This window comes from Pararge aegeria, chromosome 18 (assembly GCF_905163445.1).
Source record: "Pararge aegeria chromosome 18, ilParAegt1.1, whole genome shotgun sequence".
NCBI lineage: Eukaryota > Metazoa > Arthropoda > Insecta > Lepidoptera > Nymphalidae > Pararge > Pararge aegeria.
The window spans coordinates 13,695,914-13,718,999 of NC_053197.1; the positions used below are offsets into that span (position 1 = coordinate 13,695,914).

Here is a 23,086-nt window from a genome sequence, read left to right on the forward strand (position 1 = left end):
GCGCTCCTCAAGAATATCACCCTTCAGGTGAACTCTGTGGAAGTGCTATCCGAGCTATATTCGGATCACAGACCTGTCAAACTACAGCTAGGCCCCGTAGGCCCCGCGATCCTCCCGACCCGTAAAGTCATCGACTTCAAGAAGCTCTCCGGGCTACTCGAAGCGAAGGACTCTGTGCACCTCTCTAAAATTCCTGACGTCGTAGAGACATTAGAGCAAGCCCAGGCAGCCTCACTGCACCTGACCAACCACGTTTGTGACGCTACGAGCGAATGCTCCCGCGAGATGCCGTGCGGATTTTACCGCATGGTACTCACGGAGGACGCGCGAGAGCTAATCACAAACAAGAATAGGGCCCATAGGGAGCATGACAAATATCCGACACGACAGAATCGGTTAGAACTCTGGAGAGCCCAGAGGAAGGTAGTGTCTATCATTACCGCACTCCGACACGGACAATGGGACAGGTTCTTGGGGGAGCTCTCGCCATCGCGTAGTGCGTTCTACAAACTGGCGAAGGCTCTCAAAATGACCCGCGCTCCCGCCCTCCCCCCGTTACCACGGCCCGACCTTCCGCCCGCCTTTGAAGATATCGATAAGGCTGAATGCATGGCTGACTGCCTCGAATCCCAATGCTCTCCGAGCACCGTATCCATTGATAGGCCCCACGTCTTGAGAGTCGAAAGCGAACTCGCAACAATCCTCTCGACCCCTCCCGATGGTGAACCTCTCGCCCCGACGACCTGCGATGAAGTTCATACTATTATCAAGGGTTTCCACTCTAAGAAAGCCCCAGGCCCCGACGGCATTACCAATAAAACCCTAAAGTTACTCCCAGGACAAATTATCAACCTACTTGTGGTAATTTTTAATGTATTCTTGGCAAACTGCTACTTCCCCAACCAGTGGAAGGAAGCAACAGTCATAGGTATCCACAAGTCGGGCAAACCCCGCGACCTTCCCTCCAGTTATCGCCCTATAAGCCTCCTCAACACCTTAGCAAAGGTGTATGAGAGGGTAATATTACACAGACTGAAGGCAGTCGTAGAGGAGAAAAACCTCCTTAACGACGAGCAATTCGGCTTTCGAGCCAAGCACTCTTGCGTCCACCAAGCGCACCGCCTCACGGAGCACATACTGGCAGGATTCAATCGATACAGACACATGAGCCCCACTGGGGCCGTGTTCTTAGACATTGCCAAGGCCTTCGACAGGGTCTGGCACGCCGGCTTGTTGTACAAGCTGCACCATCTGGGCGTGCCAGCTAGTCTCGTTCGTTTGCTGCGAGCGTATCTCACCGATCGCACATTTCGCTATCGTCTAGACGGTACGCTCTCTTCCCCTAGACCCATACGAGCGGGAGTCCCTCAGGGCTCCGCGCTCTCCCCACTTCTATACGCGCTCTTCACGAGCGACATTCCCCGCGACCTACCGGCGACGGTCAAACTGGCCCAATTCGCCGACGATACCGCTCTCTTTGCGACCGATCCCAAAAAGAGCAACATTGCAAGTCGACTCCAAAAGGCGCTCCACCTGCTGGGCAAGTGGTTCCGCCTCTGGAGGATCGAGGTTAACCCCGAGAAGAGCGCAGCGGTGCTCTTCACGGGCAAACCGAGAGGCCGCTTCACGGTAAACCCCGCAGAGGTCACCCTCTACGGGCGTCCCATACCCTGGCAAGACAAGGCCAAATACCTGGGAGTAACGTTCGATCATAGAATGAGCTTCACCGCACACATTCGCAAGGCCCGCAACAAGGCTGCGTATGTGATGGGTCGTCTCTATCCGATGATTTGCCGCAAAAGCAAATTATCCCTCCGTCACAAGGTAACCTTGTATAAAACGTGCATACGTCCCATTATGACATACGCCAGCGTCGTATTCGCCCATCGCCCTCACAGCTCCTACAGGAGCTTTCAAGTCCTGCAGAACAAATTTATGCGTATGACCACGGACAGTCCGTGGTACATGCGCAACGTAGATCTCCACCGAGACCTCGATCTTCCCACCATAGCCCAGTACATGAAAACATTATCAAAGACCTACTTTGAAAATGCAGTCCGACACCCCAACCCCCTAGTGGTCGAGGCGTCCACTTATACCCCCGTCCCCGACGTCGAACCAAAGCGGCGACGTCCGAAGCATGTCCTTGACGACCCTGACGACAAAATAACTACCGACAACGTGTCCCAACAACACACACACACGCAACATTCACAGCGTCTTCGCCGGCGAAGACGAGGGCCCCGATTTCTGACGTCATCCGGACGTGGATCCTTACCACGGTCACGGGGGCGTTCGGACTAAACAATGATTAGTCCAAAAGTCCACCAACAGTCAGATTAACGTCGAACCGAGCCGAGGTCCGAGTCCTCGCAGGAGGCACCCTCGGGTCGACGTCTCCCATACTCCCCCCGATGTCGTCGAGCCCTGGGGCTCTTCTCATGGCGAGCTTTCGCGCTCGCCCCACTCCCCCGGTGACGCCGTAGCAACCCCTTAGGAGGTTATCGGCAAGTGTCCTTCCGAAAAAGCACAGCTTAGCACAGCCGCGTAGGGTCTCTTATGGTACCTAATACGCATACTATGATTTTATCATAATATCCATAACACGATGATAACCGTTATTTAAAAAAAGAGCTTATTATATTTTAATATAGTAGTAATTAGTTTAGCCTAGGATCTCTACAGTCGAAAAAGTCGTCAACTTTAAATTCAAATTCAAAATTCATTTATTTCAAGTAGGCCTAATATAAGCACTTTTGAAACGTCAAGTCTGTCTGTTTGTAGTGACTCTACCAACGGTCCGGAAGGCAGATTCTACCGAGAAGAAGCCGGCAAGAAACTCACCAGTTGCTCTTTTCCATCATCGACAATTTACATTTTAACATTCGATTTTCTATCTTGTGAGAGATGAAAGCGTCGCCGGATGCTTCCAAGCAACCTTGTCATTAAGATATTCATATATGTTTTGTTGTATGTGTTTTGTGTATGTGTTTTGTTGTTTTTTAAATAAGATAAACATTTCGGGGAGGGAACCTGAGAAACCTCATCTGGCTGCCTCATCTGAGGAAGGCTGCAGGCGCCTGATTTCTCCACTTCCCAGATTAGTGTAGACTTAAGTTGAACTTTAATTGAAATTAAATAAATATTTAATAAATTTGAATTAAGAATAGTGCTAAAAATTATCTAATAAATGTGAATAAAATAGTGTAAATAAGAAAAAAAAATATTAAAAAAAATCGTGGAGTGCATGGGGTGTCAATATTTATAAATATTTATTTGACAGATATGAGAAGAAGAATTATCATTTCAGTACAAACATTTTTGAGATAAAACATTTTTTCCTATTTACACTATTATTTATATTTTTTCTAAAAAAGCGTATTTTTTTCTTTTCATAATATACTACTTACTATCGGATCTTAAAACTCTTTCAACAAAAAAATGAAATGGTTGTGGGGGCGTCAGCACTCACTTAAAACAAGAAGCTATTTATTTTATCAGTTTTATTTGTAAATTAATGGAAAATAAAGTCCAGTAAGTTTGTTTTATTTTTTTCTATACTATTACTTTTATTATTGAAATAGTTGCTAGCCTGAAGCGTCGATAGCCTAGTGGTTATAGCTTCGGCCTTCGTTTCGGGGGACGAAGTTCGACCTCGGCACGCACTTCTGACTTTCCAAAGTTATGTAATAAAAATATTTATTAACCAGAATAAATAAATAAATTACAACGTACTACAAGAGGACAGAGAAAAAGAAAAAAAAAAAATAATAATTTAGGCGTATGTTGCTTCGTTGTGGTCAACGGGTCACCTACTCAGCTCTGTGCCGCAGCACCATGGCGGTAAATGCCAAGGAAAACTACAACGCTGATTTTCAGTAGGGACCAAAGGTCACAGGTTTTCGCGGACCGGCAGCGACATGGTCTGATGTCCGTTATTTACTTCACTATTTAAAATATCACAGTGAAGTAAAGCATCAAGAGTTAACCGCCATGCCTGAGAGGTCTCCATAATATTCTTAAGGGCGTGGTAGTCTACCAATCAGCACTTGGCCAGCGCGGTTGGGTACGGCCTTAACCCTTCTAATTCTGAAGGTAGACCCGTGCACTGTAATTGTGCCATAATAGGCCAGTAATGGGTTGATAGGAATGATGAACGTTGGAAAAGTTATTCTATGTTTTGACACATTTCAACTGAGAGCATCTCTCAAATGTCAGAACGTACCTAAACAACTATTTCGACGTATATATTACGTAATAAGCCGCTTAAGATTTAATAATAATAATAATAAATATTCTGACAATACACACATCGCCATCTAGCCCCAAAGTAAGCGTAGCTTGTGTTATGGGTACTAAAATGACTGACGAATCTTTATATATATAATTCTTCTGTGCGTGTGTATGTCACTGAACTCCTCCTAAACGGCTGGACCGATTTGAATGATTTTTTTTGTATGCGTTTGGGTGGCATCCTGGATGGTTTAGATTCACAAATCAGCCCGAAAGATGGCGCTGCAGTCGGTATCTAGGTTATTTACCTATACTGCAACTAAACGTCTGATTTATTCAGGTACGAGTCTGATTTGATAAACTCTTTCAGTGTTGGATAGCTGATCTATCGAGGAAGGCTATAGAGTATATACCATCACGCTAAGACTAAAAGGAGCATAGGACCAATGAAGAATGTAGCATTTAGCTTACGCCACGTAAATTTGACAAATTTATTATTAGTATAGACAGATACATTATATTTGTAGATAGATACTAAATATGGTTTGACCTTCGCAAATCTCGCAACAACATCGTATCGAAGCAGATTTTCTGTTTACTTTATTATCCAATACTTGGATTGACTACATTTTACAGCTTCACCTGTGTACACATTTTTTTCATTGTAGTTAAGTCAATAGTCTTTCAGTCAGTTAATTTGGAATTTGGCGTCGAATTAACTCATATTTTTTCATAGTAATAATTGATGGAGCAATCCAACTGATGGTATATGGAAAACCGTCAAAATGCAAACTTAAATTTATCCATGACGAATTGTTATAAGTGGTAGAAATAAGCATGGCTGTAGTACCTTCCCGTGACCACAGAAAACTCTAATAATACTATATTACCTATACGTACTTTTATTATTTCCTAGCTGACCCGCGCAACTTCGTTTCGTTCGTTCGTTTATTTTTATTGGTTGTTGTTCTTATGTTTTGACATGATCTGTTTTGTGTGTTAAATAAAAAAAAAACACAGAACTATGCTGTCCACCCGTCATGGAATGGATCACATTGAGCATTGCTGTCCAAGAGCGCATTGAATGACGACAATAGAAGCGGTATAGGTACCATGCTTCGTGCATTATGTTCTCTTAATTTAATTATTGTTTGAACCACTTAAACACTTTCGCAAATCTATATCTGGCAGATCAGAAATCGCTAATTCATAGACGGCTACTACCTACTTCTTCGGCAATTGGTAAAAACTTTGCTCTTACTTTTTTTTTTTTAATTTTCTACATCACACTGACTAAGGGGAAAATAACGGAAGACGGGAAGGAAGAAGAATTTATTATTCAAGTTGGTATTTTAAGTCATAAATTTCTCTGGTTTCAAATATAGTTGCTCTCTCTCTCTTGTTTGATAAGGTACACAAACTAATCTCGTTTGCACCACAGGAATATTACTGATTTCTAAAGATCGTCGTTGCTCAATCGTTTTATTGCACGACTCATGATGCGAAGCATCAGAGAGTGCTTTACGATCGAAAAATTTTCATTTCGGCGGCTATTTTTATTATTATAGCCTTCTTAGTTCACGGAATCAAGATATTTTGCATACTATTGTCGAGATAATATAATGGAGATTAATTCCATACTTTTAAAAAATTGATTTACTGCAATAGAATTGGAAAAAAACAAAATACGTCAAAAAAATTTCCTGTCCGTCATGTGTGAAACCCGAAAACACTCTAACTTGTGAAAAAATCCATTATTTGAGTTAATTTTTTTTTTTTTTTATTCTAATCGACAATTGTAGGTCACTGAATGCGAATGATTAATTAATTCAGTGTAGTTTAATTGCAATTAATAAAAAACGAAAACTGCAAGACTGTATATCTATATATATCCATGTAAAATTAACATGGATGGTGATATATCTATATCTATAGATATTATGTACATTTTATTCCACCAGGGGCGCCAGTGCATCACTTTCCTAGTACAGCTGTTTTAAATTTTTTTTTTTTTTTTCTTTTTATTTTGCACGACTCATGTGTTTTTTTTTTCGTTATTTATTGACAAATAATTGGATAGCTATTTTATTAATGAGTCGTGCACTTTTGGATTTTCCAAATTTTTTTTCTATACAATTGTCAAAACCTGTGGATCGGAACCCTAAAGACCAAGGAAAAAAAGAAGTACACTCATCAATTTATAAACATTTATTGTCAAAATGGTTATTTTGTTTATATCTTCGTGATACATTAAATAATAAAATAAATAAATAAATATACTACGACAATACACACATTGCCACCTAGCCCCAAAGTAAGCGTAGCTTGTGTTATGGGTACTAAGATGACTGATGAATATTTTTATAAATTATATATACATAAATACTTAGAAAATACATATAAACACCCAGACACTGAAAAATACTTATTGCTCATCACACCAACATTTTCCAGTTGTGGGAATCGAACCCACGGCTTTGGACTCAGAAAGCAGGGTCGCTGCCCACTGCGCCAGTCGGCCGTCAAAAAACTGCAAACAATTCAAAATAACGTAAGCAATAGCATAGAAAAAAACATCTTTAGCTTACAAGTTACTATAAAACCAATTGATTAACATTATTTATTTACTCATCAAAAGAAAACAACAAACCTTTATTAAAAGGGATTTCACGACAAGTATGGGATGAATCCTATATCTTAATAACATAGCTGATCAAGATGCAACGCTAACTGCAAAGTAGGCAGGGCACATATCTATATTAGGCATATAGCTATTGGCAAATATTAATACACAGTAAACGATAGAATATGGATGGACTTTGTATACAACGTTTAAATGAAACAGAAAATAAACTTCACAGGTTTTAGAGGTACATTATGTCTCTAGATTTATCTATGAAACCGAAACGCTACCAGTTTTTGAGTGAACAACTGCCATAGTTTTTACTGAAAGAAATCAAATTCAGCCGTAACATTACATGCAAAATTAAAATTAAGTGTCTCCTGTCACTTTATAAGGTACGAGTACGTGTCGCGTAGCGTAGGTACTAAGTGCGTGACGGTTTTTTTATCCAGTAGGGCTGTCATAAGTAAACACTTAGAATGATTTGAATAATTTTGTATGGAAAATAAATATGCTTCTTTCAGTTTCGTAATTAAGTTACACGTTGCATAGCAAAAATTTTTACCATATAATGACACATAAACTATCTTATCCTATACTTGCTTTTGCCCGTGGCTTCGCACATGTTAAGATCAATTTTTGAATTGGTAAATTTATCGACAACGGTTTAAAAAAATGAAATGAACTTTAATTACTTAAAAAAAATCAGAAACTTTCATATAAATTTTCCCCTATATCATTTAATTTTAAAAATTTGTGAAAAACGTAACAATTTTTTTTTTTTTAAATCGAAACCTAAAATCAAAGCTTCATTGATGTAACTTGAAAAATAATTTGATAAATGAAGGATTTTATACAAACTTTCATCCCCTATTTAACCTTCTTAGGGTTGGAATTTTCAAAAATCCTTTCTTAGCGGATGCCTATATGTAATAGCTATATGTAAGCAAAATTTCAGCCCGATCCTTCTAGTGGTTAGAGCTGTGCGTGGATAGATCAGTCAGTCAGTCACCTTTGCCTTTTATATATAAAAATTATTTTATCCATAGTCCCAATAGGTATAGTGGAACCGCTTTTATGTTCCTACTTATTCTCAAATAGCCTTGCCATAGTTTCTTAGATATTGGAATTTATTTTGCTGATAGTTATAATAGCTGAAGCTCATCAAGTTTCACATCCAGCGCTTTAAGAATCGACTCTGTCGTGAGAGGTAAATCTGGAAAGCAAACAAAATAATAATAATCGTTTAGTACGTCAAGAGTCTATTATAAAGATATTTTTTCACTAATTTTTTTCGTTGTTAAATCCTCTACAAGTAAGCATTTAAGTGCTGTCTCATCTGGTGATAAATTAAAATACAATCTAAGATGGTGGCGGGCTATTAGGGCTAACGTATTATACTGCTTATCAGTTTCTACGCAGTATCATCCTGGAAAGCTTAATCTGGTACCACAACCGAAGCTTCCCGCTAGACCAGACCATTGAAAATTCAGAAATTCTAAACTTCGGGGATTGTACCTGGGACCTCTTGTATATAAGGCCACAGCAACCACTACTGTCCCATCAACAAAAATGTTTGAGAAGTTTTTATTTTTAGTACGATCAAAAATTTATTTGCACTTCGACCCTAATCTTTTCTTCCGCGACGAGTTCGGGAATAATTTAAGAGAACATTCATTCAATTCAATTTTAGAAGAATTTCGAAAGAAGAATCAGCACATAGAACACAACTTTTTTGTGTTACAAAAAAAGGGATATAAATAATATCAGTACAGAAAGAAAATTTATAATCTAAGTAGAGTTGAAAGCTACTAGGATAAATTAATCAATAGATGATACCCTGGGATAAATAATCCAATACCTTAACCCATCCACAGATGAACGTCCCAATGTCACAAGACAGGTTACCGAGTTGCAGTAAAAGAAAGGAGAAAAAAAAAGTAAATGAAAGTTACATACCAAGATCAAACCATTCATTAGGATCGTGTCCAGAATCTTTGCGCGATTCTAAAATGCATTGTCTCAACGCATAAATTATACCAGGCGACGAGCAAATGCCCATTTCTCCAACAGCTGGAACACAACAGATTGTCAACCAAACATTGTTAGCGTTGAGCGATTTCTGGTAGGAGAAAGACTTATGGGTCAGCGTCGCTGATGAACTCGTAACGCATTGAGCCAGACTATCGATGCGTGGTAATAGTCTGTTCACATGTATACGCATATACACGAGGGTGATCCAAAAAAATTTTTTTTGTTCTAAACAGGCTCAAAAGTATCTTGTGGATGTAAAAAAAAAATCTATGAAAAGATAAGCCCTTAACAAAAAATGTTATGAGACCTTTTTTGTCGAGCGTTCAATTCTCTATAAAGATTGAAACAGCGATTTATAAGTCAATCAGTCATTTGAACGGTACAAAAATCAGAAGCAAAAAAAAAATCCCATGTTATTCTTATGGGAATTTAAAAAATGCGATGAGGACAATCTTAATATTAATATTAAGGGCTCAACTTATCACAGAAATTTTTTTACACCCAAAAGAAACTTTTGAGCCTATTTGGAAAACTGATCTTAATAAGGAATAGAAATGCACTAATATTTTGTCGTAACTGTATAGCTATAATTAGAAGCATGCACAACACAATAATTATAACATTTAACCAACCAACCGTTTTTTTTTTGTAGGCACAAATGTAAATAAAATACCTTATGTACTTATTTTTAAATAATTTTTGGTTTTTATAAATGTGTAAAGCTCTTTCATATAATGATATATATATATATATATATATATTTATATAAATGCATTATACCATCCCCAACCTTTTTTTAAACGATATTAACTATTTCTTAAGTATAGTTACAACGGGTACATACCACAATAATTTCTTTGGATAATATTTTTGTCCCTTCGTGACCACGATCCATGCAACTGGGTCGAAATATCAACAAATCTAAAAATATTATCGTGGTATGTACTCGTTGAACTATATTTAAAAAAATCTTGATTAACCACGAAAATCATAGTTTAAAATCGATATTATCTAACAAGAAAGTACCTACCGAATGCAGTCTTAATCTTAGCCTCGTAATAGAACACTTAAAGTTAACATATACATTTTTTGATTTCAGTTTCCCCTATTAACATAAGGTGAGCATAGAAATCGTATAACCCACCTTTGGAGCCCAATACACCTTTGTGATTTTTAGAATTATATCTCAAGTGAACCCTGAAGTCGACTGGTGTATCTTTCGCCAAAAACACTTCGTAGTTAAATGCGTCGTTTGTAAGCATTTGGCCTGTGTATTTATCGTACACAAAATGCTCATAAGTGAAATAACTTAAACCTTGCACGTAGGCACCTTCTATCTAGAAACGAAAAATGTAAAAGTTAGTTATATATAAATCAAATACCTATCAACCATAAACTACCATACCTATGTCCTTTTACGCCTTTGGACGACTACTCGGCTAGCAAAGGCAGGAGACAATGATATTCCCCAATTGTTTTGACAAGGGATGCTATATACAATTAACTACCCATTGATATCTTGGAGATGTCTCCTAAACAGTTCAAAGTTTGTATTAAACGTAAGCTTACCTATTGAAAAGTCCTATTATAGACTATAGTATAAAGGATTACGTAATCGATAAAAAAGCTTGGGTGTGAATTATTGCTTTAGGCACTTGTCTCACCGGCAACGATTAACGAGTAACGAGTAGAGCTAGAACTAGAAACGAGTTAGCGAGACGCGGGGAGCGAGTGCGTAGTTCCGATATTTGTGTAGCTCGGCTATAAGCGAGTGTGCGAGTGAGGCGGGCGATTACTCGCATCACTCGCTCATAGTATATATACTCTCAAATCCTATCATAGAATTCATCATCATCGTCGTCTGAACTAGATAACAATGATAATTCAAATGATTTTTCGATATTCATATTAAATAAAAAAAAAACGTGTACTTTCAGATACGCACTGTAGAGAAATGACCACTGGTTGCTCTCTCGGCGTGAGTTCTAATCGCTTGGCGAGTATCGCCGAGCGAGTGCTATCTTTCATGGCTCTTGTTGCTCAGCGACAAATAGTGAAGCGAGTGGTCGCCGGCAGTGTGAACAGTCAGCGATCAACTGTTTGTATATGCATCTCTTTTGTTCACACGGAAAGTATATCTATTGTACGTTTCTTGAGCGAGAAAATAGCCGATAGTTAGTCGTTTTCTCGTCGTTGGTGGGACAACTGCCTTAACCAGGTTGCTCTTCTAATCATTTTAAATGACAATATGATGGTGATAACAAAAAAAACACTTGGCTAAGTTTGTTGTGGACTTTTTCTTAGAACAGGACGCGTTTGGAACCCTCGTAGCTTTAGTTTTAAGTTTACGAATATTATTATCGCCATCATCTCACATCTCACTACCGTGTAATTCTCACGTACGCATCAAAAGTGCCACCTATGGGCCTACTTGAATAAAGATATTTTTGGCTTTGAAAAACTTTGACTTTACACTATGTACAAATATAAATTTATACTAGCTGTGCCATGCGTCTTCGGCCGCGTGAATTACGGGACGCAGCGTACTGCTATATACTCTACACCTACCTTGATAAATCAGATACCAAACGTAAAGTTTTTTCAATCGACTGGAAGTGCCAAATATACACTACTGTGATATTTAGTATTTACCTTTAGTATTTCAACATATTTAAACAAACGACTGAGGTGTGGGCGAATAATATATCTGCTTGCTTTTGTAGCTTTAATCATCCACTATTTGAAACCTTCAATCACGTATAGCATTAATAATGTGTGGCCTAACAACAACGCTACATATTAGTCGATAGCGCTGGGTAACAAATGGATGGGTGCCCGTCTTTGGAAGTTTGAAAGATAATTTGGTATCCATCATTCTCAGCTCCTATTACTAACATGGAACAGTAATCTTTTAAGAAAGAATCGATTATTTTTTTATTTTGTCTTTGTACTGAAGTACTCATAAATGTGGCAACACTTCATGTATTCAGTATCGTTACGCCTTAAGTGAGGGGTTTGCTGCTGTCCACAGAGGAATTCTGTCTATCTCCAATCCTTTTCATGAGATCTACACGAAATTTGGGCAAAACTAAACTGATAGTATAACCTATCCAGTAGAAAAAGTAAATTAGGAAACATTTGACGGAGTTATGGTGTAAAATCGACAAAAACTTTCGTCCACTCTCGCAAAGTAACTGAGTTGAATTTCGGGATAAAAAGTGTCCTATGTCCTACCTCGTGTTATGAACTCAATTCGTGGAAAGTTTCATTTCAATTCATTTCTGTAGTTTCAGCGTGATGCGCGGCCCAAAACCGACAGACTGACACGAATGAAAAAACGCAGCGACAAGGCAGCAAAATTGTATACGCTGTTGTGTTGATAATTTTAATTTTATCTGTTTATTTTTAATAAGTTGCCTTTACCTGACCAACATCAATATTCGGATTGGCACTCAATCCAACATCCTCCAATATGTCACATCTACAAATTTGGAACTTTCCAGTTAACACGTCCAATTGCACTTCCAAAGCTGTGGCGGCGTACGTGTTGTATTTATGCAAATCTGGTTCTGTATCACCCATCATATAACGCGCGCTCAGATCCATTTCTTCCTCCCCAGCCTTTTGTATCACTTCCAACCACGTTGGATCGACCAACTGATCTTTTATCGGCTTTAGTCGCTCCTTCAGAATTTTACACGCTCTTATTATCGAGTAGCAAATGCATTCGCTAACGATACTGGAGCCTGAGAAAACGTTATTAGCCGCTACGAATGAGTAATTGGGAATTACTTTAACGTCATCAAGCGGTATTCCTAATTCATAAGCGCAGACCTGAGCAGCTTTTGTGTTGACACCTTGACCCATTTCAATACCACCTGTGGTTATTGTTACCGTACCATCACCGCGATAAACTGAAACTAACGCCGTGTAGTTACCGTAATATTGTACCGGGAAGAACATAGTGTTGACTTTAATTGCCTTCTTCATCCATCTATTGTTTTTGTTGAACGTTTCAACTTCTTTCAATCTGTTCTCGTAATCGGCTTTCGATTTTAGTGATTTTATAAGTTTCGGTAAATCCTTCTCATCTTCTCTCATGTTAGCTAGACGAATTTCAATGGGATCTTTGTTCAAGGCAAAACCTATATGCTCCATTATGTTTTCTATACTCATAACACCTTCCAAGGTACCTAAAAAAAATCACAATTCATTTATTTCAAGTAGGCCTAGTTTATAAGCATTTTTGAAACGGCAAGTCATTCTATCTATAATGACTCCACCAACGTTTCGGAAGGCAGATTCCACTGAGATGTTTAACATCTGCCAGGCGTCCTCCTGACGGCTCACATTTTTTTATAGATATCTAAAACTATGTAGCGTAATAGCGGAATACGAGTGACATCCATAAAAAGTTTTGAACCCTGATTTAGTAACAAAGATCTGATATTTGACAAAAAAAAATAGTCGGTGGCCATCATATTGGTGTTGATTATACAATGCCAATTGTGACCATGTTTAACCACCAATGTCGTTCACTTCAAAGAGTACGCTTAAATAATAATTAATATAAATATAAAAAGCTTATTTTTTTAAAAAGTCATTTTTTTTTCAAATAAAGACATAGATTATTTTTATTTTAAGTATCTTGAAAGTCCTTTAGCAATAGCGTGTTAAATCGCAACTTACCAGGCGCTCTTACGTAAGAGTTAGAATTCAAGTCGGTTCGTACAGCATAAGTCTTTAGATTAAAGTTCTCAGTGTTGTAACAACTTTTGAAACTACCAGTAACAAAGCTCAAAACATTCTCATTGTGTGAACAACCAGCGTCCTCTGTGATTGAAGCATTAACGTGTTGGATCTTGCCATCATCGTCAACGCCCACCTGGTAAATTAATTAGAAAAGAAAAACTATTTTTGGTAAGTGTTGCTAACATTGCACAAAACTTATCTTATAATTACTAGTATATTGTTTTAATAATGCCATTAATTTTATATATAAATGCGTTAAATCTATATTTCATTGTAACATTATTATTATTGAGAAAGTGTGTCTGTGTGTTCACTTGTTTGTTATCTGTTTTTGGCAAAACCACTTTATTTGATTAAAATTTACATTAAATTTTTTTATTTTTTTAAATTTATAATAGCACCACGGTCACGTTACCAGGGTAAATATAAATGTGAAAAGCTAGCTTGCATCCTGAATGCGGATACATAGCTAATTATTATTTGTCTGTGTTAGAAAATAATGGTGCAGCTGTTGTAGTCTCTTAGACCAGGGCGCGTTTGAAATTGAACCCCCCCCCTAGTTTAAGTTATAAGTGAAGAAACGCTTCATAAGTGCCTGTGTCTAGTCTACACTTTTTTTTTATTCTTTGTTCCGGGATAATCTTACTGTTTTTGTTGTTAAAAAAAATCTATTTTGCCTACGCACGGCTTAACAGCTATATCGATTTTGACGAAATTTTGCACGAGAGACAAAAAATACCAAAACATCAACCCTGTTCTTTAGGTACGTTCTTTTATAACACAATAAATCACGAATCAGTTTTTACCTCATATTCGCACTCCATAGGCAATCTTCCGCCAGCAATGGTGAGGTTGGTCTCTAATGGCAATATGAATCTGCATGGGCGGTTCAATCCCTTTGCAACAATTGCAGAAGCGCACGCTACGTGTGCGTTGCGACTTATTTTTCCACCGAAACCGCCTCCTATGCGACGAACCTTCAAATGTACGCTGGAAAGTAAAATAGGTTTAAGGGATGCAATTTTGCCGTTATATCTAAAGCTTATTTCCTTAGTTATACTAGGTGTTGCTCGCGTTCGTCCTTGTTTATTAGGGTTTTTTACTTATCCCGCGGGAACGGTTTGTCTCCCTAGAATAAAATAACGTCCTTTTGACTAACTCTTTGAAAAAAAGTTAAGTTGCTAAGTTACTAAGTTAGAGTGAGAAGGAAGGACAAATAAACAATCACAATTTCGTATCTATAATATTAGTAAGGATAACATTTTTGAACTTAGCAGATGGCCCACATTGTTAAGAGGAAAACTGTCCACGTGGATGCACGTGCTACAACGATCTGCCCTATGACCATCAACGAACTCTGTCACAAAAAGCTATACTGGTACTACTACCACCACTTCTTCAGATATCCTATAAATCTGCATATCTCCATCTTCTCCGTTCTCTTGTAAATCAAATCTACAAAAGTTGCCTGTAAGAGATCGCTTGCAATGAGGACGTTTTTGCATGCCTACTGGGTCCATGACTGTAAACTTCTTACTACACTTTTCATTTATGTATTGTGGGCAATAAATAGTTTCTTCTTCTTCTTCTTATTCTTCGGAAGTACGCAGATTATACATCAGTGATGCAATATCACCGGATGCGGGCTACCGTTTACTCTTGTCTGAGTTTTTTGCTAATTGTAATATAACCTGTTTTTAAATATTGGATAAAAGCAGGCGTTACTTTGCGGAAATCCATGATATATTATGAAAATTAAGCTTAATTTGCTTTACTCCGCGAAAAGCAGGAGAATCTGTATTGTGTAATTTATAATTTCTTCAATCCTTATACTCTACATTAAACAGATCTTCGGCAATGTACCCTCTACGCACGTTTCGCTCCGAAACCTCAGGAGATCCTCAGGAGATGTTGACTTTTCAATGAATAATTGAACAATTATTCATTGAAAATTCAACATCTCAATAGAGTATAACCAGTGGCGTGCACTGGGTTTCTTACCAGGGTATGCATACAGCAGGAAAATTGCACAAAATGGCAAAAATCCGGGCTATATTTCAATTTTAGGGTATGCAGTGCTTTCGTGGATGTATGAAGTGCACGCCACTGAGTATAACCAATTAAGCTAATTTTCATAATATAACCTGTTTTTAATTTATAAACTTACTCGCTTTCCGGCATATTTAAACATTTCGCTACCGCTATTTGCGTCAAATCCATCCATTGGGTTGCATCATAAACTTCCAAGCCAGTGTCTACAGGCACTGTTATGCATGAAAGAGGCTCAATATAATAAGCATACTGGGACTTTGCTTCGAAGACACCTTTTATTACTTTCTTTATATTATTTCCCCTCCCCTTTGGCTCAATCGTATCACCTGAGATGATTCTATCGCTGAATTTTTTAGCTTGTTTAATAGTTATAATTGGTGGTGTGTTTCGAACATTCTTATATGTCACTTTGACTTTTTTAGCCGCGCTTATAGCTAAATCATTTGTAACAGCCACCACAATGGCTATTGTTTGTCCATAGTGTTTTATAGTTTCTGCCAATATCTCTTCATTTTCTGTTTCAAGTTGTATTCCGGGCACAGTGAAAGAATTTATTCCTGGTATATCTTTGGCAGTATATAATGCAAGAACGCCATCTAATTGCTAAAAGTATTATACATTTGTTATTTCAGGAATAAACTTTACCATAATAAACTGATAAAAGAATACTTTAATTCACATTAAAAGAAATATAGTTTATTTGAAATTTACAAGAATTAATTAATTATTTGTGTAAGCTTACCAATGCGTGTTTACAATCAATTTCGTCAACTTCACCATTATAGACTGTAGATAATACAAATGCACCAAATACTTCGTTCTTCATCGATGGTATATCATTAACATATTGAGCCTCTCCAGAAGACTGAATTACAGCTTCTAGTTTCTGTACTGGTTGATTGAGAGGATACAGTGAAGGATCCGTTTGGAAACTCTGCATACCGCTAGATAGAGGGCGAGTGATTAACTCACCACCAGACCGATAGCGTGAAGAAATAGTTCCTTCTTGAGACAAACCAAGAACAAACTAGAATTAAATAAAATTAATTAATGAAAACAATATGTTCCGTGTAATGAAATGATCAATATTAGAATCATACTAAGATTTCATCATTCATAGCATTGTTTTGTTACTCATACCTTGTAAAATAGGCCTATTGCCAATTTCTTCCTTGCCCACGGTGATGGTTGAGGGGGGATATCTTCGGGAACGATCTCCTTATTTAATATACCAGTTGCTCCTTTTAATACCTGGTTGTGAAATAAATTCTTTCCTCTCAGATATCCTTCTGTTTGGGCAGCATGTATGAAATCGGGAGAAATGTTACCGTAAACAATATTTATTGAGTCAATACAGTTATTGTTGTCAAGTTTAACACTAAAAGCAGCATTGACGATGGCTAAAGCGTTTTGACTTCTTGGCATTATCTGAAAAATCAATGAATTAAAATACATAATATCATATGTTCTTTTCCTTTTAAATGAAAAATAAGAAGGTAAAACTTTAAATAATATGCTTACTTTATAGCTCCTGAATATATGAAGTGAATCTTCTGGTGGCAAATTAAAGCTTACGATCAATTTACCTAGCATATTGATTTCGAGAAAATATGCCATGGAATATGAAGTTCTTATACCATCTGCATCACCTGTATTACAATTAAAATAATATAATCTTTTATCGGGGTCTAGAGAATTCATGATGTTGATATATGATTCATTGAATTTATATGATTGGTCTATCTATCATTAAAAATAACTTACGTATTGTAATAGTGGCCCCAATTGCCTCAAACAGTAAAAATATGTCAGATTGATAGGCATTGTTTATGTGCTTTAGCATAACATTCCCCGCCAATGACCCCAACTGAAATTACAAAACTCATACGAATCAGAACCATAATTCTCAGTCTGAAGACAGGCTAGGTTAAAATAATATGGATTATTATATCGTTTTATTTTTGCAAGCATTCTAGTCTAATTCCAATAATGGTTACGTCTGAAAAGTGAAATAACTTAAGTTCGCTTCTAAAATTTGTACCTTTCTTACTGGAATTTGTGCTACCAAATCAAAATGTTTTATAAATTCTGATAAATACGCAAATTCATCCATTCGCAATGAGGCTTGCTTGAATATTGCAATGCAGTCTTCTAATGAAACGTTTGCTCCGAGAACTAGGTTCTGATCATAGTAATGGTGCTTTAGGGACGGAACAGAGCTTATGTCTATCAAAACTGCCGGCCACTCAAAATCTTTGATGAGTCCTGCAAAATTAAAATTATTTTCAATACAACAACGGTAGAAAAGCGTATGCGGACTTACATTTGGTTGGTCTTATAGTATTGTGGCACAACACAATTATTTAACGTTGACGTACCTTTTCCAGTATTTCCATCAATCAACATACAAGCCTTTGTACCATAAATTTGAAAACTATCAAAGACCTGCTCCTCGTCAAAGACTTTGATGAACTTGGTTTCCCCAAAATTTAATGTCATTGGTTCACGATTAGTGACTGCGTTAATTAAACTCCAATCGCCATCGCTGCATGTAGAACATTTACGGTCGCATATTTTGGCTTTGTTCCTAAAGCCAGTTGTAAGGTCTTCTATTTCTTCAACTTTTTTGCAGAGTGCTGGACTAGCATCTACTGCAAATGATTTCACTGTGTCTAGGATAGGCCGGTATCCGGTACACCGACACGTGTTGCAACCAAATGAATTCTCTAACTCAACCATATTGAGTCCCTTGTTAATAAGACTGCAAGATACAAAAAATATATAATTAGCTTGATGAAACCTAGACTTATTATATAACTGCGTACGGACAAGGTCATTGAACAAAGGATTAGACAGTTTGTGAAATCACATTTTATAGAGCGTTGTAACTATACAATAAATTAATTTCTTAATGACACGGTTTCTTGGAAGCTATCACTCCGGTTTCAAGACAGGGCTCTGGCAGGAAATAAACATTATTGTAAAAGTTATATGAAAAAGCAACTACTAGCTTTCTTGCTCGCTTCTTCTCTATAGCTTCTGCTCTCCTAACTGGTGATAGAGTAACTACCAACAGACAGACTTGATGTTTCAAAAGTGCTTATATAGAACTACTTGAAATAAATAAGATCTTCAATTTGAATTTGAAATAAATATGCCACCGATTCATTGGTGCTAAAAATTTAAAGGTCACTAATTTGCGCACAACGTAATCCTGTACTACGGCTCTGGAAAGAAAAATGATTGTAAAAGTGACATGGAAAAAAAAGAAACTGCTAGGTTTCCTGCTCGCTTCTTCTCTATAGCTTCTGCTCTCCTAACTGGTAATAGAGTCACTACCAACAGACAGACTTGATGTTTCAAAAGTGCTTATGTAGAACTACTTGGAATGAATATGATCTTTAATTTGAATTTGGAATAAATATGCCATCGATTCATTGGTGAAAATTTCATTTGCTAAAACTTTAAAGGTCATTTATTGGCGCACGAGGTAATTCTGTACTGCTAGGCTTGTCAAGAGCATTAAACTGAGTACAACAAGCAATCCCTTACTTGTTGCAAATCCTTACTCTAAATAGTGGTTCAGTGAACACAAGCAAAGTTAAAGCATCAATCAAAAAAAAATCAAGCAAACCAAGGGTATGTCTTGTAATATTTATACAAATACGATTTAATTCTATCAAGGTCCGCGGTAGTTCATCAGCATTTAGCATCTGCATCAGATGGTGTTTATTTTTCTGTGTGCCATATTCATAAAAAATCTTGTTCCCCTGAAGCATATTATCTATTAATTTATATCATGACTTTAAAATATCGGTATCATCTGTTTCGTTATTGTGTACTTGTGCAAATATTTACAACGATGAATACGCACATATGCTGTTTTGTCTGTCTGAATTCTTATTTTATGTAAATGATCCCACTTCTACCAACTATTTAAATATTTCTTTTATAATATAACTTTTATATTATTAATAACTAACACTATCGTGAGTTCCACAGGATATTGTGGAACTCACAATATATCACTCTATATTGTGTCCTCGACTTTTTTCTTTATACAATAGCTACAGGTCTTTAATAGTAGTTAGGTATTTAGTATGATTTTAAGTACTGAGGTGATTTGACTATTTTAGGGTAATCAAGGCCTTTCAGATAAAATTCATTTTAAACGAACGCTATGACCCAACTACCATCGCTTGCAACCATATTTTTTTTAATTACATTTTTATATGACAGACCTGTAGGCTAATACACCCATCCGCTTATTAAAATATTACTCGAATATGCCAGTTGTATGACAGACCTTGACATCCCTAAAATTAAGATTATAATTCTGAAACAATGGCGCTAACAATGTTAAACTAGTACTACTTAAAGCGGCGGTAGTAGTTTCCTTGGAAAAGATTGTTATAACGATAAGACAAACAAATTCTATTTTCTATTTCACTTGATCTATTGTATTTAATATTTTCTATACTCCGTGGTTTAAAATGAAAGTGTGTTCATTTATTCATTCAGTCATTCTAGTTAGGAGTTATTTCTTACCTATTTAAGTGCATGGCCCATCCAGGAGTACAATAACCGCACTGTGTTGCGTTAAACGCAGCTATGCGTTTCTGAATCTCGCTGTATCCCTTTAGTCGGTCTCCAACACCCTCTATGGTGGTAATGTCCCATCCGTCGCAGGAGAACACAAGCACCAGGCACTGGACGTAAAGCCATAGAAATAAAATCAGTGGAGCTCTGGTTTTATAGTAGTAAGTATCTGATGCCCGTGTCGGGTGAAGAACGCGGTTTTTTTACAAATCCACTGGGAACCAGTAAAAAAACTAGCCTATGTTACTCTCCAACTCTGTGGCAAAAATAAGGTCGATTGTTTCCTTAGTTAACACGTAAAGTATGGACAGACAAACAAACAAATACACTTTCGCATTTACAAAAATTTTCATGTGTATACGTGTCCGCCCTGTGTCTATCAACCCAAGGTGGTTAGGTCAAGCGTCATGAGCCTGTAATGACACCATGCCCTTTACAGCAGAACACAGCATTGATGCTGGACGCCAGAAATAAACTAAAAAGCTCTACTACTAAAGGGAAATCGCAGGAAAATAAGGTTATCCGAAACAGCCTACTTGGTCTGGGAAGTTAAACTACAGATGGCGGGGTCCAGGATCAATTCTCGGATTCGTTAGGTTATTTCTGGATACTATATATAAAATAAATGAACCAAATTTAAATAAATAATAATAAAATAATAAAATATACTACGACAATACACACATCGCCATCTAGTCCCCAAAGTAAGCGTCGCTTGTGTTATGGGTACTGAGCTAACTGATGAATATTTTTATGAATAATATACATAAATACTTATAATATAGATATAAACACCCAGACACTGAAAAACATTCATGTTAATCACAAAACATTTTCCAGTTGTGGGAATCGAACCCACGGCCTTGGACTCAGAAAGCAGGGTCGCTGCCCACTGCGCCACTCGGCCGTCAAATGTATTTATGTTCAATAGATTTGGAATTAATAAATAAATCAAAAGTAGCTCGAAATGGTTCGTGTAATATTACACACGGTAGCTGCGTCGCCATCCAGTTCTTTATTCTTGGATGGACTTTGGCTGACACACCATCGTGTGTCTCGATCTAATTTAGCACTCGAAAAAATCGAATTTCATCCCCATGCATCGGCGATCATTCGGTCCCGGTAATGATCACTAACACGTAAATGTATTCGTTTCGGGCCACAAACCCGTTTTGGGGTTATGGTTACAGGTATGTTCTAAAACGCATAGCTATATCAACTCTCAGAGCACTGGCGCACAAGTGGAAATAATGTCAGGGGATATAATCGGGGGATATAATTTTTGTCTCCTGCCTGTTCTAACCCTGCAGGGGATATCATACACAAATATCAAATAACGTAATTTATAATAAACTAGCGAATCCAGCCCGCTTAGCCGAGCTAGTTTTTGCTTTATATTATTTAAACAATAAACTTACATCATTAAATTTTTAATTTAAGTCTCATAATATTTTAAATCATTTATTCTCTTCTCGAGCGGGTGAAGATCATTATCTACACCCATGTACACCCAACAATAGAATATTATCATAGTAAATAAAAGCTGTATTTGACAGTTTGACAGTTCAAAAATAGGAGTGCTCCGATCGTCACCAAACTTTACAGGATTACTCGCCAGGTCAATCCGGAGATTCCCTGAAAGTTGCATTGAAATCGGTCCAGCCGTTTCGGAGCCTAAACGGAACATACCCACACATTTTCTCTTTTATCTATTTATAGATGTTCAAATTTATAAACAATCAGATGTAAATGTGTGGGAAATAAAGCTGTTATAATAATAATAAAATAATTATGGTGAAAACTGTATTCTGATCTGTCGTTACCGGATCTACTACTACATCAACTAACGAACCGCCCCGTTGGGACAGGCCTTTAGTCCAGCAGTGGACTATTATAGGCTATTGATGAAGAATTATGAGCTACTCACGGAATTAACGGAGAATGTCTCCACGGTGCCACTGGTCTCTCTCTGTGCAGTCACGTTCACAATACACGCTCCGCATATACCCACCCTGCACATGGATTTTGTGCCGGGGAGTCCCAAGTGATACCTGAGAAACGCGTTCAGGGTCGTCTCCCGATGAAGGGAGTTGTCCACTGAAAAGTACATATATGTAGTTTATGTACATACAGCGGGCATGTTGATTTTCTTTTTCAAAAAAAAATATTGTCTTTGTCACTTGATATGATGATAATCAGTGACGTGCATAGATGGTATGCACAGGGTATGCAGATGATATAAAATGAAGAAAATCTCCAGTATGAGTTATAAAAAAGCCTGCCCTGATTTTCTTCATTTTATATCATATGCATACCCTTTGCATACCCTTAATACACGCCCCTGATGATAATGATACAAATCTGACCAGACATTTAGAATTTATCGTGGAATAAACTCATATACATTCTCGTACATATTATAATAAACCCTGAAAGTGTGAATTAATTGTCTAAAGTTATGGCATTTCGCAAATCAACATGATCTTCTACACAATGTATAAATAGGTAAAATAAAGATTTCCAAAAAAATATTTCGATAAATACCTGTACATTTTTCCCCATTCACAGTAAATTCGATATAAGACATATCTTTCGTGCACTTGTGTACTTATTTAAAACGATGTTCTTGTGATGCACCTTTATATATAATTGTTTTATATCAAGGCCAAAAGTAACGCGACACACCAGAGAGGGGGTTGAGAGGAGGCGTTTATTAATATTCTCCTCACCCAGAATTTCTCTAATCATCGGTTCTGCTAAGCTGCCTTAGTATTTCCGCACTCGCAAACGCAC

At 37.3% G+C, this 23,086-nt stretch overlaps 1 protein-coding gene across 1 annotated transcript; it reads right to left on the bottom strand.

Moving 5' to 3' along the window:
* Window positions 1-7,925: 7,925 nt before the first annotated feature.
* LOC120631544 (indole-3-acetaldehyde oxidase-like) lies at window positions 7,926-22,880 on the bottom strand. Its single transcript, XM_039901173.1, has 16 exons — window positions 22,838-22,880; window positions 22,221-22,390; window positions 20,243-20,403; window positions 18,073-18,455; window positions 17,736-17,959; window positions 17,459-17,561; window positions 17,216-17,343; window positions 16,835-17,122; window positions 16,437-16,721; window positions 15,810-16,297; window positions 14,449-14,632; window positions 13,580-13,775; window positions 12,314-13,083; window positions 10,035-10,227; window positions 8,816-8,929; window positions 7,926-8,072 (listed from the first exon to the last, which is right to left on the bottom strand). Exons 1-16 carry the CDS (start codon window positions 22,878-22,880, stop codon window positions 8,002-8,004), a joined length of 3,801 nt encoding a protein of 1,266 aa, XP_039757107.1. The 3' UTR covers window positions 7,926-8,001.
* Window positions 22,881-23,086: the final 206 nt, after the last annotated feature.